This window comes from Cricetulus griseus, chromosome 2 (genome assembly GCF_003668045.3).
Source record: "Cricetulus griseus strain 17A/GY chromosome 2, alternate assembly CriGri-PICRH-1.0, whole genome shotgun sequence".
Classification (NCBI taxonomy): Eukaryota; Metazoa; Chordata; class Mammalia; order Rodentia; family Cricetidae; genus Cricetulus; species Cricetulus griseus.
Window position 1 is genome coordinate 394,314,533 of NC_048595.1, and position 25,691 is coordinate 394,340,223.

Consider the following 25,691-nt stretch of genomic DNA (forward strand, 5'->3'; position numbering starts at 1 on the left):
CCTATGACATAAGCTCTATTCAGAAGAGCCACATGGATGTGTGTGCATGCATGCTGGTAAAGAGGTAAAGAGGCTGAATCCAAAAGCACTTTCTAGAAAGAAGCTCTCCATTCCCTAGCTCTCTGCTAAGAGCCACAAAGTTCAAAACACCTGGGGATAGTTCTCTGCACAAAGAGGAAATGCATCTCAAGATGCTGTGATGAAGGCTGAGCTGAGAAGAGAAAGGGGATATCTTATATTACAATTCCAGCCTGAATTTGCCCCACCCCACCCCCCATGACCTCACCACCTTTCTCAAAGGGTGGCTATCATCCATTTAGGGTCAAACCACATGAAAAACAAGGAAAAAACTACCTGAGGGACCAAGAACACTGTCCAGGGCTATCCAACACGGTTCTTGGTTGGGGGGGGGGCTTCAGAGCCTGGCTACTCACCCCCATTTCCACCTTTTTTGGAAGCAACTACAATTAAGCTGAAGCAGTTCACTCGGTGTAGGAAACCTGGACTAACAAGTTTCCCCTGATGCAAAGCATCTACTGTCACTCAGAACCAAAGCATCTACTGTCACTTAGCTATTCTGCTGCTATGGGTCCATCACAACCCTGAGCAATCTCTAGACTAGACAGAACACCATGGGGTTCCACCCTGTCCCCCCACCCCGGATGAGTTGGGTTTCTAGGCCTTACATCACTGTCTCAAGCCCCAGTTTTGACCTCATCGGTCCCACAAGGTGACAAGAATCCTGAGCCCAGGTTACTCCAACTCCCTGGTCCCTGGCTATTAGCTAGAAATGAAGTTCCAGGAAGACCAAGCCTTAGATGCAAGGGGAAGCAGAGACAGTAGGCCAAGGTCCTCGGTTACAGGCTGAGTCCTATACCTCAGGTTGCAGCCTCAGAGTTCTAGCCATGACACAGGAAGAACAAAGCCTGACTCCTTGTGGGGACTGGCAGAGGAGGTAAGAGGGCCTCAAGAGAGTCCAGGAATAACCAAGAAGGCATGCCATGGTTGTCAGGCCTCTAAGACGGCCTTTGAGAGTCATGGGTATATGGCTCTTCTTCCAGGCATCTGACTGAACCTAGGAACTCTCAGGCCAATGCTGTGGTGGCAGAGGGAGGCTGAGAAGGGTGCTGAGAAGGGGTGAGAAGGGCGCTGGCTCACCAGCAGGAGCCCAGACAGACCAGTGTGAGAAGTGATTCCAAACACAGGTACTGACCCTTTCCAGAGGCCACCGAGCTGGGGGCCACCGAGCTCAGGAGACACAGCTATTGAGCTTTCCTGCTTTCCAACAGTTTCAAATAGCCCTCATCTATAATGAGGCTGAGACAGGGGAATCAATACTTTGAGGTTTGACTGGGCTACAGAGTAAGGCTCTCTCTTTCAAAAACAAGCAAGCAAGCAAAGAAACATGAACTACAGCTCAGCCTGACCTCCAATTCTCAATCCTCCAGCCTCAGCTTCCTCAGTAACAAGACCACAGCCATGTAGAAGACTGGAACACGCCTCCATCTTTTGTTAGTTCTTTTTTGACAGGTTTTCAATATGGAGCCCTAGCTGACCTGAAAATGACTATGCAACCCTGGATGGCCTAGAACTAGCTATGTGGCCCACCTCCCAAGTACCAGGATTAGAGTACAGGCTACCACAACTAGCCTTTAGTTGATTTGTTTGTTTTGTTTTTCAGGTCTCTATATAGCCCTGGCTGTCCTGGAACTCTCTCTGTAGACCAGGCTGGCCTCAACTCACAGAAATCCCTCTGCCTCTGCCTCCTAAGTGCTGAGATTAAAGGTGTGCACCACCACTACCACCCGGGCACACACACACTTTTTTAAAAATGTATTATTACTTTATATTATAATCTAAAAAGAGAGAATTTAAAAATGCATAGTATTTACAATTATTTAAAAAACCAAATAGCCTAAAATGTATGACAGAATACAAATTTCTCGCTCACCCTAGACTCCCTAAAATTTTCTTTGAATTGGATCTTTTTTAAACAGTTTTTTGTATCCACCCCAACCTTCCAAAACTTCATGGTCTTGGCTTTGAACTGCTTCTTGCTCAGATTTATCCAGAGCCTAGGGGACAGACAGTGGGCCCTCAAATGAAGTCTATGAGGGGAGTGAGGGTCCCCGGCATTAAGGACCTTGGCTAGGAGACCAGGTGGGGAGAGCTATATACATAACAACATCTGGCAGAGCTTTACCTGCCCCATCTGCAATCAAAAGAGAGGCCAGCTGTGGTCAGCCATATGCCATCACAGCCACCCATTACTCCTCTCTGCTCCAAACCTAGAACAGCCCCCATTCTGGCACTAACAAATTGGTATCTGGTCCCAGTGCACCCTCCCTCCTCAACCACAGGCATTTGCCTTGCACATAGTCTCAGCTCCATCACTTGCTCCTACCCCTCCCAATAGCAGGGGCTTCCCTTTCCCTTCCACCCAAATAGTATTGAGATAGCACTGGTTGCTCCAAGAGCCCTTCATCTGCTAACTTACCCAATGCTAACAAGCTCCATGAGGTCACTGCTTTTACCTCTAGTATATAGATGGGTAGACTGATACCCAGCAGCATTAAATAACCTGAGGTCAGGGGCTGGAGAAGATGGCTCAGGGATTAAGAGCACTTACTGCTCTTGCAGAGGACCAATGTTTGGTTCCCAGCACCCACATGGCAACTCACCACTGTCTGTAACACCAGTTTCAGGGGATCTCAGGCCTCGTCTGACCTCCTTGGGTTCCTGTAGACACACTGTGTACATACATACACTCAGGCACATTTTGCAAGTGCAAAAGACCTAAGGTCACATAGCATGATGACTCTAGAACTAAGACAAGCCTCTCAGCCGGCCAGCCCAGAGCAAATATACGGCAAAGAAAGCTCTTCACCTCCAGAGTGTGCCTGTGGGATACCCATGAATTCAGTCCCAAAGAGTCACTTACAGGAACTGGACTTGATAGAAGCCAAGCAATGACAGGACTGTTGGCCACAGGTTTGGGAGCTCAGAGAGGAACCTACTCCATGTTTCCTACTCAGTGGTACCCTGTTGCATCTCTTCTCCAAAGCAGGGGTTCTCGACCTTCCTAATGCTGTGACCCCTTAATACAATTCTTCATGTTATGGTGACCCCGAACCATAAAATAGTTTCATTGCTACTTCTCAACTGTAAATCTGCTACTGCTATGAATCGTAATGCAAATATCTGTGTTTTCCGATGGTCTTAGGCAACCCCTGTGAAAGAGTCATTCAACGCCCCCAGGGCTCTCGACCTACAGGTTGAGAACGGCTGCTCTAGAGGCTTTCAAGCCCTCCTATAGCCTCTTACAGGAGGCCCCAAAACAAACAGCACAGATTCTTTGTAGACACAGGCTCAGCTGGGAGGTGGGCAACTTGGGATGGGTGCCTACACAGATGGAGGTCTGGGGGCAGCTCCAAGGGGATGGGGAGAGGGAGATGGAAAGCTGGACATCCAGAGATCAGAGGGCTGGAAGTGCAGGCTTCAGGCTGCCTCCGCACCCTGCAGGGAACAGGCCCCCTTCCCCTCCACCTCTGGGTAGCTGGGGCTCTAGGGCAGTTATTTTTAGCTCTTGACACCTGGGTATTTTGCAGCCACAGGATGTCCGGTTTGGAGTCCCTTTCTGGGAATCCCACACGAGGCTGTTGTAAACAGCCCCACACAGTGGTGGCCTGAGCCAGGAGCCAGCCTCTCCCCCCAACCCCCCCCCTTGAGATTAATCAAACAGGAAGTAGATGTAACCATGGCAGTGGCAGCTCAAGCTTCCCAGGAGTGGCAGTGTGCCCCCTGGCTCTCTGTCACCTACCTAGAGCTTCATCCCACCTCTGGTGGCCTCCCACGAATCCAGAGGCAGAGGTCTGGGTCGTTTGTGTGACTGCATGACACTCTTTAAAGCTTTGCTGCTACCTGTTAACTTGGACCACTCCTTAGCCTTTCTGAGCAGGAGCAGGAGCACACACCTCCTCAGGATGGCTCTCCAGGCTTGCCACCACTCCCCATCTCTGGGGCCTGCCTTGCAGCCTGGCCTGCTCTGAAATGCCCTGTCCACCTAGGGAATTCCTGAGCAGACAGGCTGCCCAGTCCAGACTGCCCTGGTATTTCCAGGCACTGAAAGCCCCAGGCAGGTAAGTTCTATATTCCCTCACAACTCCCTTGGTCCAGTAGCCCTAATCTTATTGGAAGTTCACTACAAAGTCTAGTCACTACTTTTTCCTATCACAAGGAAAACATCCTATGCAGGCAAGATTTGAGACTCCATCTGTAATGTGGGGGCTACAAATTTAGGGCTTGTCAGCCTCTGCCTTGTCTCTCTCCTCCCCACCCTCCACCCTCCACCTCCCTACCACTCCCCCACCCCCTAGTGCCCACTTCGCTCAGCAGCCAATTCAAGCCAGCCTTTCTCAACTGCTTGCCCCAACAGGAAGCACAGTCACCACCCCAATGCTGCCTCTGGGGGCGGTGTCTTTTCCCCCTTGAGGGTTGTCATTGGGTTGGGCCTATCTGTGCACCCCACTCCTGCTTGCTCCTAAGTCCTGCCTTTCCTTGCTGCTTGAGTGCCTGAGGAGGGCTTTCTTAGTGCCCTCCACCTGAGCCACCCAAAGGTTTCCCAACCTAGTCCTGCGATGGCAGGGAAAAGGTCCAAGTTACTCAGTACATTATTCTAACCATCGATATGAATAATTTTAACCACTAATATTAATAATGACCAACAGGCATATATCAATGCTGACAATGTATTTCTACCACAGTTGGTAACAGCACCACGGTTAGTGCTCTTACAAAGGAAACTTAGGAAACATGCAAAGGGCAGTGTGGTTTAAGCCACAGAGAGCTTGTCTAACAAGAGCGAGTCCCTGGGCTTATCCCCAGCTTCACAAAAGACAGAAGAGAACGGAGAGCAAAAGAGAGTGGGGGACAGAGAAAAGAATGAAGGGAAGAGGGGAGAAAAGAAACTCGCCTGGGCTTCCAAAACCTATGTTTGTGATCAGCACCCTGGCAAAGATGCCTCCTAATAGGTGGTGAAGAGAGGCCACGAAGGGACACATAGGACAGTGGAGTGACTCCCAGCATTGGCATACTTCCACAAAGCATGAGATGCTCCATCCAAAACATACCAAATAACAAAAACCACCTCTGCCTGAGTCCCTCCCGTGCCTTTGTCTCTAGGAGGCTCGTCTCCACTTCCTTATTCATCTTATATTTCCCCAGTTTCTTGAATGTGCATTTTACCATTTTATTGGCTTCCTGTAAGCTGCCTCCAGCAGGGTATAACTAAACAAGCAGACCTCCCAGGGCTGCCTGGGAGGATCACATGCTGTGAGAATATTCTGGAAATTGTCAAGTCCTGTAGAAAATTCCAGTTGCATAACCAGAGCAAGTCACCCTAAGACTGGTACTCAGAATAAATTCCTTTGGAAGGCTACAGCCTCTCCCTCACTCCCAAGCCTCGCCCCTGAGCAGGCCCTGGGCAGGTGGAAGGGTGGAAACACCCACTAGGGCAGAGAGGAGCACCACATTCAGGACAGTCAAATTAACCCTAGTTTTGGGGAAGGTGGAGGACACTGGTCACAGACCCTGTCCTCCCACTAGCCTGGGGGTGGGCTCATAGTACAAACCAGGCAAATGGGAGGCATCTGGAGTCTGTGAATAGCAACGAGCTATGAATGCTGGCACTCACTGAGATGCCACATTAATATTAATGACAGTAAATACCCCAGACATCCCCAAATCCAGTCATGTCGTAGTATTCTCCTCCTGTTATTTTTGGAAAATGGCAGAAGTCTATCAGGCAGATTCTCTGGGAAATCCCATTCCCTTCTGCAGTCAGGACTGCCCCTGACACTTACCAAAGATCTCTCCAGACCACAACTCCAGCTAGGATGCTTATACAGCCTCAGGGAATTCAGCAGCCAGATGTATTGTATGGTCCTGGGCAACTGGTACAAACAAAGTAACTTCAAGGATAATTTCTAGTCAAATGGGGACTGGATGAGATGATGATGATATACAGGAAAGTAGAGATCGCTGACCGGAAAAAAACAAAAAAACAGCACGCATAGCGCAATCTCATTTTAGCAAAAGAGACAGCTTTCAGGGGTACACGAGAAAGTGGGACGGTATATGCTGGGGGCCCAGGGCCTCCCATGTAGAGCTCTGCAGTATGCACTACTTTCCATTAACATTGCCGCCCTATATTGTCTGTTTCTGCAGAAGTTCCTTTGCAGTAACAATTCATTGTATACACACATATATGTGCACACCCTGGAAGCAAAGTCTACACATGACCAGGAGTCTCCTATAAACTACAGGGCTTTCAAGGACTCCACATATTCTTGGGCCCCATATCCTCAGGGAATCCATGTTATCTACACGCTCTCGGCACCGGCCTCTTGTGAATCATGCTGAGGGCCTAGCCCAAGCTAGGCAAAGTCAGACCTTTCTTAATTGAATGCCTGTCGGCTGAATAATGATATTTCCTGAAAGCAATGCTTCATGTCTCCTCCAGGGCCAGTGCGCTGGGAATACAGCTGTTGTCACTGCCTTGCCCACCCCTCCATTGCTTCACGCTCCTCATAAGGGCTGCCAGGGAGGAGCTAAAAGAAAGGTCACCATCAGCAGATGTTGGCAAGGTACTCCACACAGGAGGCCATTGAGGGACTATCTGCCCAGCATGGCAAGGCAGTCCCTTTGATGAGCCAGCTGGCTATGAAGCCTGGAGTCCCCACTCACCCTTCTTCTCTGGGAAGGGAGCAAAGAGAGAGAAGCAGGGGTCCACCCTGTGACTATTGGCTCTAGACTCCTGCTGTTTCAGGCCCACAAGGGTGGAGGAATCTAGAGCAGAGAATTTGGCCTGGTTTTTCCTGTGAACTGGGGCTGGGCCCTGTTCTGTCATATCTCCAACATTCTCTATTTCTGACCTTCAAAAATATGAACAATAACATCAATAAGGATGAGTATTTAGCATACACTGGTTTCCTACCAGACATGGCATAAGTCACGTACACTATTTCCTTTAATCTCTATAGCAACTCCGTGAGATTGAAATCATAATTATGTTCACATTAGCAATAAAGAAACGGAGTCACAGAGAAGAAGGTACCCTGCACCTTAGCCTGTCACTGGAGTAAGAGAAATTCAGCCCAGACCAACCATTTCTTTCCTCTTGTCCCTAATGGAAGCACTTCTCGCTGGGTTTGCAACTGGCACGGGGTGATGCTTTAAACTCCACCAAGAGTTTACACTCCCAGATGACGACTCCTTCGGAACAGCCAGGAGGAAACAGACTGAAACCTCGGCATCCTCACACAAGCCCCCACAGATACTCCACTAGCCTTCAAACCCAGATCTTGGGTTTCAGTCCTCTCCATTTCACACAACTCTTCTGGCCCAGAGTCTTATCTACTTTGAGCCCTGGGCTCCCTGCACTTTGCAGAGCGGCAGGGTGAGGGTGTTCAGTCTGCTGCCTCACCAGCTCTCCACGGTGACTCACTCCGGACCCAGGGGAAGCACAGCCCCGTTTGCCGCGCCTCCAGCTCCCCGCCTCCACATTCGCTAACCGAAACCCGACTGCTGCTATTTTTAACCCTCCAGCTCCCCCTTGCCTGGGGCTCCCCCTTTACCCCCACCCCCTTGCCCCAACCCGGTGGCACCAGTCTGTCATTCTGAGAGCACTTCTACAATCCGAAGGCCCCGGAGGGCGCAGCGGATGCCCCGGAGGTGCAGGTTTGTGGGGCAAGCAAAACAAGACGGTTACAGCCCCAGTCTCCGAATTCCCCCACCCCGACTCTTTCCGAACCTGCTCCTCCCTGCCATCCAGAGCGCTGCAGAAGGGGAACCGGACTTCTGGGTTGAGGGCTACTGTAGGAAAAAGGAGTGGGCTCCTTGGATTCAGCTCCGCGGGAAGCTAAACTGAAGGCAGGGGGAATGGGAGTTCCTAGTTATTCCCAGCTTTTGAAGCCAGAGTTTCCCATCTCAGCATGGCAATGTGAGGAGAAGGAAAGTGGCCTGGGGATAGGGTAGGGTCACTGAGTCCGATCTGCCTCCTCCACTCCCCCACCCCCAATAGGAGCCTGCAGCTGGGGCACGGAAAGGCTGGAAGGCAGGGGCCAAGGAAGGAAGGCACTTGAGGCGCCTGAAGAGAGGACGAAGCAAAAGGGGGAGGGAAGCAGACCTCTTCTCTTCTAGGCTCCTCCAATCCCTCGGGGCTGCACTTTCTTGTGCCAGCTGCCAGTGGGAAGCTCTGGGTCTTCCAGGGAAAACCCTCTACTGAGGAGAGAGAGAAGAGGTCTGAAGACTGCAGGCCGACAGCAGGAAGGTTATGCCCAAATTGCTGATGTGAAAGTTAAACTCCTGAGAGAGGGGTGTAGGGGCAGGCCTGCACTGCAGGTGGACCCAAGGGGGTACTTCCTTCTGGCGGAAGTAAAGCAGGTGGCTTGAACCAGGCCCCTCTGCCCCTCTGGTCTGAGAGTCATCCAGCTTGGGGAGCAAATGTAAGGGCATAGAAAGAAAACCTCCTATGCTTGGGTCTTCCCCACACACGGCCCCTCCCCTTACCCCCCTCCTCTTATTTCTGGTTCTGTTATCTCCCAGGATCCGGGTCCACGCTGAGCCTTGACCAGCCCCCTCTCCTTGATGACCCTGAACTAGATAAATAAATCCCAGTGGCCATAGAGGCAGCCAGCTACACCCAGAAGGGAGGGGCCTGGCGCAGTGGTTCCCCAGGTTGAGAAGGTAGGAAGGGAATGAGGTAGGAGGGAAGTGGAGCAGGAGGTTCAGGAATGGGCGGTGCTTGGGAGCTCCTAATAGTCTGCCCTGCTCTTAACCTTAACCTGAGCCCTATTTGGCTGCTCCTGCTTCTCTGCCCCTGTCAACTTGGGGAGGGGGGCTGCATGAGAAAAGAAGAATCAGCTGTCTACCAGGCTGGCAGTCCAGTTCCAGCCCTCAGCTAGAGTTCAATCCAGATCCCTCACCTGAGGTCAGGGAGCTTCCAAGCATGGTTTAGCAGGCTCTGTGGATTCAATCCTAGTCTGGGAAAAGAAAGGTGTCAATGTCACTCAGACCTCCTCTGGCCACCCTGTCTAAGGAAGTCCCACCTTGTTGTTTTTTTATTGCTGCACCCAGTTCATTTCCTTCACAGGGCTTATCACCGTGTGTAACTATTCATCTCCTCGTTCCTGCCCATGCTTTCTTGTCCCCCAGTAGAATGGTAGCACCCTGAGCTCAGATGCATACCTCTGTGCTCACTGAACATCTGTGTCCAGTGCATGGCACAGAGCTCTGCAAGTCTGTTAACAAATGGATGAACTGTTGAGTGACCAGTTTGGTACATGAGGTTCCCTGGCTGCCACTGTGATTCTTGAGGGTTTCAGAGTAACAAGAACAAGACCAGAAAGGAAAGGTCAATGCCACTCTGAGGCAGCATCTACACCGGACGGCACTACCTGGTCCCCTTCATCATGCCAGGCATGAATGTACACACAGGTACCCACACTAAGTCGTGGAGCAGTCTTAGGAAACTTGCATTGTGTTTGAGTTCTTTCTCTAAATATCCCGGTGACCTCAGACATGCCACACACCTGCAGGTCTGTCTCCTCCACAGAAATAAATGAAAAGGTTGGCCCAGGTCTGTGCTGGAAGAGTCTAGCTTGGCACCAGAATCACCCACCAAGCAAGTGAAAATGCAGGTTCCTCACCCCATTCCTGCATACCTGGATAGATGGTGGGAATAGGGTCTGAAGATGTTTTTAACTCATTCCTCACATGATCCAGTTAACTGGCATTTAAAGTCTATGGACAGGAAGCTGGACGTGGTGGTGCACACCTTTAATCCCAGCACTTGGGAGGCAGAGGCAGGAGGATCTCTGTGAGTTTGAGGCCAGCTTGGTCTACAGAGTAAGTTCCAGGTCAGCCAGAGCTACACAGAGAAAGCCTGTCTCAAAGAAAGGAGAGAGAGAGAGGAGAGAGAGAGAGAGAGAGAGAGAGAGAGAGAGAGAGAGAGAGAGAGAACCATGGACAGGGCTTTACAGGTTAACATCTGGACACTTATGAAAAAGCAGCTCCTATATAGGTTCACATCCCCTAAAACCAATCCATACTCTATACACCCCACACAGAGCCATAACTTACAAAGGTGCACAAGACACACATCTGTGCCACATGTGTGCCTACCCCCAAACACCCAACAGAGCCAGCACATGGATCACAGATTGCCATGGAACCACCACATCGACATATACTGCCCTGGGCAAACACAGACACCCACCACACACCCAGTGCATACACACATATCACATGGAGACTCACACTAAACAGATGCTATCCTGAATTTATTTTGCCTCTGGGAACAAGTCCAGAACCAAAGGAGCTATGCTCTGCTGATGAAAACATCCCCCCTGCCTCTGCCACCCCCACCCCTTGCCCCAGGCAGCAGGCTGTCTTCCTCCCCCCTCCAATGACTGACTGGAGAAGGGCAATGGAGAGAAAGATCCAGAGGAGAGGAGGCAGAAGCTGAAGTGTTCTCAATCTGCTTGGACGCCTCCTTAAGTCCATCCTACTTCGCTTCCCTTGCCTGCCAGGAGATACTGTAGGACCTCTACTCAGCGCCCCCACACCCCCACACCCAGTCAGTGCTTGGTCAGGCCACTTGTCTGGATTCCCAGGTCCCGGTCCTACAGAGCCAAAAGGATTAGGGAGTAAGCTAGACCCCGGGACTCCCAGTATGTGGGCCACTAAGGAAAGGGCTGTCTGGAGCACCTTCCTGCAGCCCTAAGGCCTAAGGCCCCCATGGAACGTTACCACAGAAACAGGGAAAATATTATAAGGAACACAATACCCGGCAGGGTCACCTGCTGACCATGCTTCCTGCTGTATTACCCACCCCCATCTCATGGCACTCAGAGCCTTCTCCAGCCTCAGCCTGGGCCTCCTAGCCAGACCTCTCCTTCCTGCCTCCCCTGGACTAGGGAAACAGCCTCAAGCAAAAGCTCTGCCCTTCTGTGGTTCCAAACAACACCAGGGATGGCCCGGTGGGCCCCCCACTCCTAGTCCCAACTCCCCCAACACAGGAAATCAAGGCTTCCTGCCCCAGAGGAAGTGCCCCATCTAGTGAACAAATCCAACATACACAAATTCACAGTCCTGGAGCTGGCGCCTCCAGGGGGACATGCCCTCAAGTCTTGCAATACCCTATACTCCTCTGGAGGCTCCAGACCACATCTGACTAAGGAAGATCTTGGGTAAGAACAGGCACTGGCAGGGGCAGAAAGTCTGTCTGGTTGTTGCCATTCCCTGGCTGGGTGACCCTGGGTCTTGTTTTATCTCATGTTTCTCTTAGTCCTTTGCCAGCTTCAAACTACTAGTTGTCAAAGAAAAGTCAGAGCAAAGAAGGTCGAGAAGAGATGATGGGTTTCAACTCTCCGGTACTGGGAAGTGTGCCTACAGCTATAAACAGGTCCTCATTCCCCATCCCATGTCAACCAAGCCACCAAGCACTATAGGTGACATCCATTTTTCCCAAGGCAAGGACATAATACCTCCCCGTCCCTCCCCTCCACCCTACCCCCGTCCACCCATCCCCCTATTCCCTACTGAACACTGACTGGTTATTTGGGGGCAGTCCCTCCGGTTCTGAGCGCTGGGAAGGGGACTTAGGATCCCCCCCCCATAATGTTAATTGTGGGGAAAATGAGCTTAAGTGGGCTGACCAGCTTAGGTGCCAAACCTGCTCTGCCTCAAAATCTCAGCTTATTTCCCTGATATGTAGAGAATACCCATCCAAGGGGCAGAACTGAGCGACAGAGGGTTCAGGCACACAGTTCCCAACCTTTCCAAAGCTGGCTTGGGAGGGGCATCAGAGTACTAAAGGTAGGGAACAAACCCAAGCTCCAGTGGGTGGGTCCAGGACTTGTTCCAATCTCACTTATCTGGGTACCACACAGTGGAACTGCTCTGTGCCTCAGTTTCCCTCAGGAGTGACTGTAAAGAAAACGACTTAGTTGCTGAGGGGAGATGGCAGGTGAACTAGAGAGCAAGGAGGTGAGAGTGAAGGGATGGTTTGCAGCAGATGGAAAAGCGACTGAGAAAGTGTGAAAGGGTTGGCATAGCGAGGAGGCATGTGTATGGCAGCCTACTGGAGTCCTCTTGGGAAGAAAGGGGTCACCTAAGTACAAGTTAGAGGGTAGGAACCAACCAGAGTCATAGTCTCCAATGGTTGGGCAAGGAATTGGAGCAAAGTCCCATAAGCCTATGTAAAATCTGGGGGACTAGCTCCTGATTCCAGATGTTGAGCTCCCATCAGGGCCACTGAGGGCCAATGTCCTATTATCGCCCTAAAAATTGGCAGGCAGAGCTGGGCCTCAAGCAGATGCTGAGTTGGGATGTGGGGAGGGATAGTTAGCAACAAGCCAGCCAACGCCAGATGCAGAAGGCTTTTGGGAATGCTGGACCGCCAGCAAGGACAGTGAAGGGTCACAGTGGCCAGTCCACATCGGCCCCACACTGGCAGCCAGTGGGAAGGAAATGGGACACATTAGGTGACCTGCAGGACCCAGGTTTTCTTCCAACTTACTGGCCGAGAAATTGTGGTAGTGGAAAGACAGCTCAGCTGCCAGATTTGTGAGAACAAGAGTTCTCACACTTGTCAACACTAAGAGACTTGGGGGGCACATATTCAGCTTCCCACCTCCCTATACCGCTCAGTACACAGCCGGCAGCCCCCACTTTCCCACACCTTTAAGGGTCTTGCCCTCACAGTTCAGTTGGGCACAGGTGTCTCTTCACTCCGATGAGTGACCAAGGATAGGGGTTGATGCTCACAGATATCTCCCAGCCCAATACCCTCCAAGGGTCGTTTTCACTGGCCACTGGATCTGAGGAGGGCCCTGTCCGGCTACGCGAGATGGGGGCGCTGATGTCCAGCCCCACAAATCCGGCCCCAGTTCTGCGGGTCCTACCATTTGCCCTCCCGCTTCCAAACCAACCGCCGCGGAGCACCGCCTCCTCCCCGGGCCTCGGCAGCCGTCTGTGCCTCCCGGATCCCCGGGAGGAGGGTGACGGGACGCCCGGCCCATGCACAGGCGGCCCCGGGCCTCCCACTGCCTCCCCGGGGCCTGTCGCTGCCCCGGAGCAGGCGGATGTGGGCACCCCGCAGGAGGCCGGAGTTCTCTGGCCCCGGAACCAGTCCCGGGGCCCCGCAAGCGGGCCAGAACCCCGCCGAGTGGTCGCGATGGAGCGCGCACGGAGGACCCGGCCAGCCGGACCAGCCGGAGACCCAGCCGTAGCCGCTGCCAGAGCTGGGGCGAGCGGCGCAGGGTGCCGCGCGCAGGGCGGGGCGGGCGGGCGGGGGCGGCCGCCCGGTACTCACCCGCGCCGGGGCTGTGCATCCAGGGGCCGGGGCCCTCAGAGCCGGGGGCTCATGGCGGGCGGGGGGCCGGGGCGCCGGCCTCACATCCCCCTGGTCGCCGGAGGCTGCAGAGCGACTGTGAGACGGCGAGAGGAAGGGAGGGGGCCGGGAGGGGGAGGGCCCTGGCAGCCTGGCCGGCCGGGTAGGATGACAATGGAAGGAAATGCTTTATCTGAGTCTGAGAGCGGGCCAAGGGGGAGGGGAGGGAGGGGGGGACGGCGCTCACGGCCCTGGGACACACCACCCCGGCAGGCTTTGCTCAGCGGCACACAGGCTGGCTGCAGACACCGATCGCGGCGGGGCGCGGCACACCGCCCGCGGGAGGCAGCGCCGAACCCGGAACGCGGGACGCTGCCGGACCCGCGCGCGGCCGCCGAGCCCCAGCCGCCGCGCGGCGCTGCGCCCAGCGCACAATTCCCGGAAACCCAGATACCTGAGTGCACGCACCCGTGCATACACAACGTACACGAGCATGCATCCATGTTTACACAGGCCGGGGTGATTTATACTTCGGGGAAGGACGTCTGGGCACACATCTACACACATAAGAGGTTCACGAGGAGAGAGCCACACATAGGGGCGACAGGACACGCTTAAAGTCCCGAGCGAGGAATCCCAGACGACGCCCCCACCCCATTCCACCCCTCACACACACAAGCAGGACTCGCTGGCCTCAGGAAAGCTGCAAGATCTGATTTGAATCACTGCCCAGTCCAACCCGAGTGGCACCCCCCTTCCATGCCTGCTGAGGGGAGCAGAAGGGTCCAGCCTGTTCCTATTAAAAGGAAAAAGGAGGGTGGGGGTGGTGTAGTTTTTGAAAGTTTTCTTTTTTTTCAAAGACATTTCTCAAGGGATTTCCTTCCATCTTCTCTTCTTCCTCTCCTCCATTCCTCTCCCTCCACAATGACCCCCCCTTTGCCCCCTCCCTATGAGTCAAACTTAAGCAATGTGCCCAGTGTCCCCCAGTGCATTACAGTGGATCACAGAAATGTTCCAGTCTGTGAGTCGGAATGCAGACGCCTCCAGCCCTCCCTCAGCTAATAAACTCAGCTGAGTACTGGCTTTGCACCGCAGCCCTCCCTGCCTTTCCCCCAATCTCTTCTTAGACTACTATGGAGGTCAGATTCAAGGGTCAGGGGCTGAGGACCTTCCCACTGGGGCTGCCTGGCTTGGCCTATCAATCCGTTGCCTCCAGCAATCTGTTGCACCAGACAGCTGGCCTTGGGAAAGGTCATCCACCAGGAACGCTGGGCTCCCCTGCATCTGAGGTGCCCAGCCACCGAAAAGCAGCTTCCTTCTGATCACTTTCCACTTACTGAGCCCTAGGAACTCCCAGAATCCTTAGAAACGGAGACAGCACTGGAGCTGCGTTGTCTTGGAAGCCAGAGTCTTGAGTGACCTTGAGGGTCTTTCACTGGGCTGCTGAACAGCCACAGTGACAGATCAGGTCTCACTACCTGTCGCTCCCTGGATGTTCAGCAGCTGACTTTAACCTCTCCACACATGTTAATGTGTACCACAAACTTTTTCTAGCATCCATGGCCTCTTGCAACATGGTACCACACGCATCCCTGCCCAGTGCTTCCTGCCACTTTCCTCGTGGGCAGTTATTATTACTACTTCAGCCAACCCTGTCTGTTAGCTGTTCCCCATCATGTCCTCCTATTTCCTGTGTCCTAGCCTTGGCCTAAGACACTCTCTACAGAGCAAATGTCCTCTGAGCCCTTGAAATCCCTTTACTTCGAAGTACCACCTCCTTTGAAATGTTTTGTGATTACCATAGCCTGAAGGGTTTTCCTATTCCTTGAAGAATTCCACCCCAGCACTGTAGGTTTTTCTCTCCACATTAACCTTCATCCATCTAGTCTACTAGTCTTTTTATTTATTTATTTATTTATTTATTTATTTATTTATTTATTTATTTTGAGATAGGGTTTCTCTGTGTAGCTTTGGAACCTGTCCTGGAACTCGCTCTATAGACCAGGCTGGTCTCAAACTCACAGAGATCCACCTGCCTCTGCCTCTGCCTCTGCCTCTGCCTCTGCCTCTGCCTCTGCCTCTGCCTCTGCCGTCTCTGTCTCTGCCTCTGCCTCCCAAGTGCTGGGATTAAAGACCTGCACCACCAACTCCACCCAGCTGGTCTACATCTTCCTCACAAGCATTCAAGAAAAGATGCCAAGCTTGAAAGCACTTCTTCAGCCATAGCTGTGTTTCTCATAGTGCTTTGCACAGGATTTGAACTCAGCGAATTCTCTGTTGAATTATGTCAGATAATTCCTGGCCTTCAAGGATCATCCTCCAGCTGGACATCTGGAATACACCCTTCAGTCCAATGATTAACCCATATTGGCTCTACAAGATACTCTTGCCCTTCTACTGAGCCCTCTTTCCAAAACAGTGCACTCTCCTTCCTAATCCCTCCTTGAAGCCTGTAGCCCTTCAGAAGACCCACTGGTTACAGAAAACTGCCAGTCTCTCTTCTTACTTCCCTCCTCCTGTACCCTCTCGTTGCCCCCGCCCCACCCTGCCCCCAGTACCTGTCTTCCTTTGCTGTAGCTGTGGCAGTGCTGGATTTGAGCCCTAGTTTGTTGATTTCTATGGGTGCAGCATTCATGTATTTGTTTGCAAGTCTGCCTTTTCTTTGTAACCTAACCGCTGACTTCTGAGTGACTGGGATAGACATGTATGGCCCCCTGTCTATGCTCACTGTGCCTAACCTGTGGCTTTGGCACACACCACAACTCACAACCCCCAAAGTGTAGGAAGAGAAGATGTAGTATGTGTCTGGGATGCTGAACTGGCTCCCTCCTTGTGCTGCCAGATTTACCTATGACTCCAACAGCCCCTGCCCTGCAGTGGATTCCCAAGCCATTTTCTAAGTCCCAGGTTCCCTAGTGGCATATGTTAGCCTCCAGGAACCCCTAGAGATATGATGGAAAAATTCAGGCTACCTCCTTGCTGTGGTGGTTACCATGGAGGTTTCTAAAGAACTCAAGTCTAGACTTCTCACAGCCTGCTCATTTAGACATCTAGTATAAGGGACTGTCCCCACAGGATCTGCCTTGGCTTCTTCAAAGCTCCCTTAGGTCTCTGGACAACACAAAGCCTGCAGATGCCCCTTTCTACTTTCCTGTGACTTTGGACCACATGTCCTCCTCTTTATCCCTTCCCCTTCCTTCTTGTCATGGCAAGCTACCCTTTACTGAGTGTTTACCAAATATCAGCCTTATTCCAGCCTTTGGACAAACATCAGATCACTTTTTTTTTAAAGATGTTTATTTTATCTTATGAATATGAGTGTCTGGTCGCAGACACACACACATGCTACATGTGTTCCCGGTGTCCACAGAGGCCAGTAGATGTTGTTAGCTCTCCTAGAGCCAGGTGGCTTTTTCAGATAACCAGAGTTAATCTACTAATGGTTGTGAGCTGCCATGAGGGTGCTGGGAACCAAACCCAGGTCCTCTGCAAGAACAGCAAGTGCCTTTAACCACTGAGCCATCTCTCCAGCCTCTAGATCTCCTATTCTTCATAATCTTTGTTATGCTCATTAATGGAGTATGGTCCATAAATAAAGAAACCTGACTGAATTTGCTCAACAAGTTACAGGCCATTTGCTCATTCAACAAATGCTGTTGGGAGCCTGCTTAAGTCCAGGATTCAAAGTTACAGAAAAGCTACATGTATAAGTGTCAGGGCACTAGGGACCACACCCATTCCAGCCTTCTCCATATGCTTATTTCAACTAGGAGGCTTCCCCTGGCCTTCACTTAACTCTCATACATGCCTCACAAAGCCAGCCAGAATATACTCATTCCCCAAGGCCCCCAGGAGACCTCAAGGGACAGCATTGCATGGAATTGGGATTGAGCCTAGGATCAAATGCCAACTATTTTTGGGCTTTCAGATTAACAGGGAAAGTTAAGTCCTCAACTCCAAATAAAGGGTTTCCTGAAACTAAAAATAAGAAATAGAAGGAACAGGCAGAGCAATTAAGAAAGACATCTGTGCCAACCTCAGGCCTCCACATGCACCCACACGTGTGTATACCAGCACCTGTACACATATGCACACACACACACATCCGAACACCAAGCACACATACACACACGTGCCCAAAATAAAATACAATGAAGGGGCTGGAGAGAAGGCTCAGGAGTTGAAAATGCTCCCTGTAGAGAGGACTGAGTTCAATTCCCAGAACCCAGGGAGCTCATAACTACTTGTACTTCTAGGTCTAGGGCTTCAGACACCTTCTTTTGGCCTGTGAGGGTATTCTGCACATACACACACACACAAACACACACACACACACACACACACACACACACACACACACACAAATAAATCCTATAGAGAAGAAATAAGGGGAAGAAGGGGGAAGAAAAATGATTTAGGCTTTAATGAGCAGCTTCTGTGTTTCCTGTACTGTTCAGGGTCTTTTCATTTACATCTCACTATTATACCTTTGTTTAGTGAGCAAACTAGAGTTCAGAAAGAGGAAATGATTTTCCTAACCCCACAGAGCCAGCAAGTAGCTTGATCCTAGTATACCTGATTCAGAGCCTGTGTAATTTCTCTAGCAGGCCCAAACAGTAGAGAAGCCACGCCAGGGTCTTAAGCTCCAGCGTAGCCTGGTTACTTGAGGTTTCTGTTGGTCTCTCTATATCACTCCAGAAGACCAGTTCCTGGCCTCACGGAACCCAGACATATGGATTCATCTCTGTCCTCTACTTCCTCAGTCACATTGCACAGGCAGGATCAACAGGCTGTGTGAGTATTCTGGGTAAAGTTGGGGGGTGTGGCTTTGAGGTGCAAGCACGCAGGCAGACCCCACTCTAGGAGTCCAAGGTCTGAGACAAAAAGTGTTACATGTTTCTAGGCTGGAGCTGAGTGGATGGATTAGAAAGACACTACAGCCATGGCTACCAGTCCAGATAACCCCAGCCAGGAAGGATGATGACAGTGAGGAATAGGACAGGCTGAGAACTACCCAAGTCTCTTCCCTCATCCCCTTTACCTCCCTCCAGAGTCAACAAAGGTGATGTGGTTTCTCTTGTGGTCGGTTGCCCTAGACACCTGCAGTTCTGAATGTACATGTGTGTCTGTGTGCCAGCACGAGGTGGGGAGACAGGGAGAAAGCACTGGGACAGGATGGGGAGGGGCAGGAAGCTAGGGACAGGGTCTCTTCAACCCCAAGACGAAGATGAAATGAATGCAACAGTGGCAGAGGTCACCTCTTGATGTCCCCCCCCCCAAAAGAGACCATAAGGAACCAGGCAGTGGTGGCACACACCTTTATTCCCAGCACTCAGGAGACAGAGGCAGGTGGATCTCTGTGAGTTCAAGGCCAGTTTGGTCTACAAATTCAGTTCCAGGACAGACAGAGCTGAGTGTCCCTGTCTCAAAAACCAAAAGAATAAATGAATGAAATTAAAATAAAGAAGAGCGCAAGGGAAGAGCCGGGAGAGAAGCATCAAGGATATTGGACCCTAGGCTGAGGGTAGGGAAACTGAAGTTCTAGGTGAGCTCAGCCATGAACTTTTTTGGGTGCTGCCTACGTCTCAGTTTCCCCACTCTGTAAAACAGCAAAACCTTGGCTACTTACTTCAAACAGCTTGCCAGAAATCACATGAATGATATATGCAAAGGCTCACACCATCATCTTGTAATTGTGTCCTTGGATGGCTTGAACAGTACCGCTGTAAGCTTTAGAGTCTTTGTCACAATAAGGAATGCGCAGTTATAATTGTTTACTATAGTTCCTGGATTAACCACACACACACACACACACACACACACACACACACACACACACACACACTGGAATGTGGAGATAAAGAACATTAAGTATAAAAACAAAAACATCCCTGTGCTCATATTGATCACACTGTGTTGAGGAAACCAAATAAACACAGCACACTTGAAACCCTCTCACAAAGCCCAACTATTTGAAATATCTCTCGGTCTGCATGATCTTGGCTCAGTCACAGCCTCTTTGGCCTCAGTTTCCTCCTCGATCGCATGAGTGGGTTGCTTCGGATCATCGCTTCTTTTCTCAGAATCTAAAGTCATTTTCCAATTCTGTTGTTCCCAAGTGTAAATGAGTACGTGGCAGAAAGGAAAGGCTTGAGGCTGAGCTGAGCTGGGTTGTGACGGAGCCCAGAAGTGTGAATCAGTGCAGGAGAGTGGAGGGGGGTTGGGGGGATGACATTCCAGGTAGGGAGAATGGCATGTGCAAGGGCGAGGCTAGGAGGCTGAGGGGTGGCAAACAGATTAGCAAGGCTCAAGAATGAGGTTGGCAAGAGCTGGAGGGAGCCTGGGGAGGAAGTTGGGAAGGCGCAGTCCCCAGGCTGAGCAGCTAAGCTGGGAAAGTGGGGGAGGAAGGTGGGTGGGGGAAGAGACTCTCTCAGCCCAGAAATTGGTGCCAAAGAGCATCTAGCCAAACTCCAGTTACCCCTGCCAAGAGGACCCACCCACCAGGGAAGGCCCTTCCCACCCCTCCCTACTCTACTCTCTCAGCCCCACCTCCAACTCTGAGGTGAGCCAGGACCCCTGAGGCCAGGGCTGCCTTAACCAAGGAGCAGATGAGGCACCACCCCTTCCTCAAGGCAGTAATGCAGCAATAAAATAATAATCATGTGTAAGAATAATGACAGAATAAATTATCTCCTACCCGCCCTCTGATAAAGTCAGTCCCAGTGCAGCAAAACCTCATAGTGTGACTATTGTGTTTACGAGGACTTGACTCTTTGAGCTACAGGAGATTTATAAGGTCATCTAACTTACAAAGTCCCCTGACTGGACATGACCTTAAAGCCGTGAAATACTCCCATTCCCTGCTGTGTGCTCTGAAACTCTCAGGTCGCTGTAAGGGATGGTTCAGTTTGGGACTCCCTGATCTAATCCGCACCATTCCTTGCAGATGAAGAAACTGAGGCACAGTGGGGGAGAGAGCTTGCCAGGAGTGACATGGTTAACAAGTGATGCGCCAGGCAGAGGACTCCTGCTCCTGCCTTCTAGGTCAGTACTCCTTCCACAGGCCAGCGGCCCAGCCCCAGCCGCCAGTGCCAGCAGTGATTAGGGTCAGCGAGGCAGCCACTGGGCCATACTCTAATCATGAGAAGAAATTCATGTGAGTTGCAAAATGCCTTTCTGCATCCAGTTTGCAATTACTCGCTCCAGTGGGCCCCTACAGGGACACTGTGGTCCACCCACTGGCCCTCTTGACATTGGCCTTGTCCTATCTCCCAGTGTGACCCTCTGTTGCTAGTGGTTGTATTGGCTGGAGAAGGTACCTGTCCTGTACAGATCTCCTCCTTGAGGGTAATGGATTTCAAGGCTCAGAATGTCAGGAGAGAGAAGAGAAGGTCCTGGCCCGGGTCCACTCTCTTTTTCCCCTAGGAGTGTCTTCTAAAATGAATTTGAGTTGTGTTTGTGCATGTCAGTAGAGGCAGCAAAGATGGCATATGTTAAAGTCAGGAGTAAATGGGGTTGATGATGACCAAGCTAGGATGAAAATAAAGCTGTCCATGCTAAGCTCTTATGATACCTCACCCAAGCAGACACTCCCTCACTCTCTTCATCTGCTCACAGGAACACCCTGGTGTAGCTGTGTGGCCCTACTACTCCAGGGTACCACTCCAGGCTCTTCTTCTTGGAGGCAGGATAAGCTGCCATCTGTCATGGAGGAAGCCATCGTCACCTGCAGAGAATGCAGCACAGTCTAGGAAGAGAACCTGCAACTCACAAAAGGATAACCAAGGATGTAGGCTATAGAGGGAGTGGTGACCTGTAGAGACCCCAGAGTTCTCTGTCAGAAAGGGCTCCCCCAGGTTATGAGGCCATTGTGGGCTGGATCAGGGAGCAGATTCTGTTTTCAACTGCCCCTTAGGCGTGGTTATTGGAGGGAGGCTTAACAGTGAATCTAGCAGTTTCTGCCCTGCCAGATCTCCCTCTCCTGCTGGGCCCAGGGGGTCAGGGTAAGAGGGCTGAGAAGCCTGGGTAGAGATGACACCTCTCCCTTCAGGAGCCCTGAAGTCAGGGCTCTAGAGTGTCCCCCCACCCCACCCCCAGTGTTTGAAGACACAGAGGAATAGAAAGACATGTAGGTGTTGCACTGTGGCTAAGAGCAAAGATCTGGAGTCCTGGGCTAGAGCTGGTAAGGCATATTGTTGAACCTGGAGGAGGCTCAGCTCCCTCTCTGCAGACCAGGGCCAGCAGTGCTGCCATATTAGGGCTGCTGGGAGGCTGAGAGATCAGGACATGCAGTGCTTAGCACAGTGCAGGCTGTGCTCTGCTAGGGCTGGAGTGTGGATGCCAGCATCAGGAACAGAAGAGAGCCTCTTGTCTCTTCGTCTCCCTCAGCCTGTGTTTCCCTGCAGATTCAGTCTCAGATGAGTACTGACCTAATTTTTGCAAGTGAATCCAGTTGGGTCTGTAGGGTCTGTGCTCCTAACACCTTGGGGACTACGATGACTGACGACACAGGATAGCCTAGCCAGGCTGGGGAAATAGAAAAAAAAAATGGTACAACATTTCTGACCCTCCTGAGATACTCAAGGATTTTCTTGCTCTTGAGGGGAGCCTGGGCCAGACTCAGGGGACACCATATGAATCGCAGAAGGGGCCTGGCCTCTTCTCCAAAATGTGGCACTGCACATCTGGAGTGATCTGCGCATCTGGCTGCATCCCTGGGGCAATGGCCACAGATGCTGACATTTGAGGGAGGAGAGGACCAGTTCCTCAGTGGGGCCTGGGGGCTATAAATAACCAACTAAGAGGGCCAAGGGAACCAGGTTGACCTTTGGGGGGCAGGAGCCTCAGGCAATGTCCCCCCTCCCCCCTTGGGTCCAGAGCCAGAGTTTTAGCAAAACAGGAAGAGGCAGTGGCAGTTGCTGGGAAAGTAGGAGTGGCTCCCCTTCCCCCACTTGCCTGGGGCCTTAGGATCCCAGCCAGGACCTGGGAAAGGTGGAGTCAGCTAGGCTGGAGGGAGGGGCAGGCAGGGCAGGCAGATGGGCCTATTAGGGTGCCCTCCTGCAGCTCAACTGTGCCAAGGAAAGGGGAGAACTGACAGAGGAGGACAGCATGATGGGGTGTGCCTGTGCTCCTCCCTGCCTCAGGCTCCTCCCTGCCCCCTCCTCTTCCCTTCTATTCCCCATCAGAGGATAAGAAGGTTAGGCTTGGAGCACAAAATGTGCCAAGAAGCAAGTAGTGTATTTGGAGGCTCAGTGTCAAGGTGAGTCCACCTCCATCTCTCATCCCCAGCCAGCCTGCAGGTAGACTGAGACTAGAGAACTCCAGACAAGTGGAAGACACCTCCACCCTTCTGGAGAGGAGGCTGAAGCAGGCCAGGACCTGGTCCAAGAACGGTGGAGAACTGACCTGTGAGCTTTGAGGAGATCAAAAAAGATGGGGAGGTCCTTAGAACTGTACACAGGATAGACCCCCGGAAGCTAAGCTCTACATCAGAAACAAGTCAGGCTTGAAGGCATTTTCCAGCAAATGTGTTGCTCTGCTTTGCCTAGAGGAGGCTGGCCATTGAGGACCTAAGACATCCAGTAGGTGCTTTGCTGGGGGAGGCTGGCCGTTGAGAACATACAGACATCTATTAGGTGCTTTACCTGGCCCCCATCTCCAGGGGGCTTGGTACACATATCCACTGGGTCATCACTAGCTCCTCAGCCTAGTCTGTGTGTTGTGGAATATTTAACTACATAAAGATGTATTACATTTGTTTATATTGCAGAATATTACTTAAACTGTGTGAAGATGTGTTATATTTGTTTCGGCTGCATTTTTTTAAACAATGTAATGATGTGTTACATTTATTTCTGCTGCATTTGTTTAATTATGCAAAGGTGTGTTGCTGTTTTACCTTGCCTGCCTAAGGCATCTGATTGGTTTAGTAAAAAGCTGAACCACCAATAGCAGATAGGCGGGGAGGGATAGGTGGGGCTTCAGGGCAGAGTGAATAAATAGGAGAGAAGATGAATGAAGAAGAAAGAGAGAGAGATGCCCAGGGCCAGGTAGCCAGACAGAAACAGGAGAGGCAGGAAAAGTAGAACATACAGAAAGAAGAGGCAGATAAACAGATTAATTTAAGTTAAAGGGGCTAGCCAGAAACGAGCCTAAGCTAGGCCAAGCATTCAAAATTAGTAAAAAGTCTCCCTGTCAATGATGGTGGCCCCAAAGAAAAGGTCTGGTATATGATGTTTTCCCTGCTGGACAGTCTAGACCAGAACCATTCAGTAGAAGCCCAGTAAGGGTAGCATGTACAACTTCACATCTTCTAGTTGCCATACCAACAAATGCAGAAATAGATGATTAAATAGTATATTTACTTAATATATTGGAAATATCATTTCATATATAATCAAAATGGAAAATTATTGTCTCCTTTTTTCATTCCAAGTCTTTGAAATCCAAGGTATATGTTACACTTCCAGCATATTTCAGTTCTGACTGGCCACTATGGCTGTGGCTCCTGTAGGGACAGCATGTGTTTATGATTTGAGCTTAAGTCCTTCTTAGTAAGAGCCAAGGAGGAAGCCAACAAGGTCAGTATCATGGGTGGGTTTACTTTAGGAAAAAGGCTGCTCATCTGATTTTCAAGCATGTCTCTAGATCTGAAATCAGTTCGTGTGTGTGTGTGTGTGTGTGTGTGTGTGTGTGTGTGTGTGTGTGCCAGGGAAACTGAGTCACACAGCAGCAGGCATTCTCATTCCCTTTCCAGGCCTCTTCCTCTGGGCTGAAGGTTGGTAGGATCTCACTTCCTTTTTAAGAACACTAGCCTGGGGCTGGAGAGATGGCATATTGGTTAAGAGCTCTTGCTGCTTTTCCAGAAGATCCTGGTTCAGTTCTCAGCACCCACATGACAGCTGACAAACACCTATAACTCCAACACCTCTCCTTTTTTTCTTTCTTTTCTTTTTTCAAGACAGGGTTTCTCTATGTTGCCCTGGCTGTCCTATATCTCACTCTGTAGACCAGGCTGGCCTGGAACTCACAGAAATCAGCCTGCTTCTGCCTCCCAAGTACTAAGACCAAAGGCCTGTGCTGCCACTGCCCAGCCCAGTGTCCTCATCAAAACCCCACAGGCAGCAGGCACACATATGTTGTACTGACATATATTCAGGCAAACTAATACAAAAACAATAAACCTTTAATGAAGAATACTAGCCTCTACTTCCTGTTTCCCTTCTCCAAACAACCCAAAACCAAGGATACTCAGGTGGAATCAGGGACTTTGAGGGTAGAGCGACAACATCTGCAGGGAAATGCAGAATCAAGCCAGGGACAGGTTTGAGGTGCTGGGAAGACAAAACCAGAAGACATGGAGGGGACAGTTGTTCTGGACCTCAGAGGAGGGGAGACTAAATAAACCAATGGACTGCAGAGTGGAAGCAGGAGGCTGAGAGGAATGGGCAGAGACTGAAATCAAGCAAGTAGTGCCAGGTCAACATCTGGGGCCAAGCGGGGGTGGGGTGGGGGGATGCACAGGAGAGATTTGCAGTCAATCAACTGACAGCTCTCAAAACCTTTCCCACAGAGAGAGCACACAAATTGATAGGCAGCCCCGAAGCATTAGCAGACTGAAGTTCAAAGCACAGAAAAAGACTCTCCAGGGAAAGAGGAAACACAACGCTAGGGGGATGCTCAGCCTGAAGGCGCTCAAAATCATGCCAATCAAACAAAGAGAAGGCAGGTGCCATTTCAAACACCAGTAAGAATGGTGACAAGTGCGTGCTGTTAGCGGTGGCAGACCGCTTTTGAAGTCAGCCTGGCAGTATAGGGTGAGAGCTACGAGATGTTTTCACCCGTTGTTGAGTTACCCCACCCAGTGTACTCTAAACCAAATATCTATAGTCAAGAGTTAGGCAGGGTGGCAAAATATGTGCACAATGACGTCCCCCTTCAAGCTACTTGTAATATGGAAAATTAAAAATAATTTGAATACCTACAGTTGGAAAATGATGAAGCACAGTATGGTATTTCCACTTAGTAGAAAGTTATAACACTGTTAAAAAGATGTTTCTGACTGTGAGACTGCATCGTGGGAGAAGACAGAGTTGTGCATGCCCTGTGACAGAAACCATATAAAAACATAGGAGCAGAAGGAAGGGATTAAGAGGAAATGTCTACAGCTGGACACTCAGGAGGCTGAGTCAGAATAGTTCCAAGTTCAAGGCCAGCCTTGGCTACATGGAGAGACTCTGGGTGGGGGAAAGGAAGCTGGGCAGTGGTGGCACAGGCCTTTAATCCCAGCACTCACTCG

The 25,691-nt window shown here is 51.0% G+C and overlaps 1 protein-coding gene across 10 annotated transcripts in view; it reads right to left on the reverse strand.

Annotated features, from left to right (window-relative positions):
• Hdac7 (histone deacetylase 7) overlaps positions 1–13,546 on the reverse strand; it is a 34,864-nt gene extending 21,318 nt beyond the window's left edge. For 3 of the 10 annotated variants that reach the window (XM_027396423.2, XM_035440850.1, XM_027396416.2), the window contains exon 1: positions 13,376–13,545. In XM_027396423.2, coding sequence (XP_027252224.1) covers positions 13,376–13,394 — 19 coding nt within the window. In that variant the 5' untranslated portion in view covers positions 13,395–13,545. Of the gene's footprint in view, positions 1–5,861; positions 6,040–7,164; positions 7,471–7,810; positions 7,924–8,185; positions 8,281–8,984; positions 9,042–13,375 lie in introns of those variants that run through there. The other 7 variants (XM_027396418.2, XM_027396420.2, XM_027396421.2 and 4 more) reach the window with 7 other exon arrangements.
• Between the last annotated feature and the right edge of the window lie 12,145 nt (positions 13,547–25,691).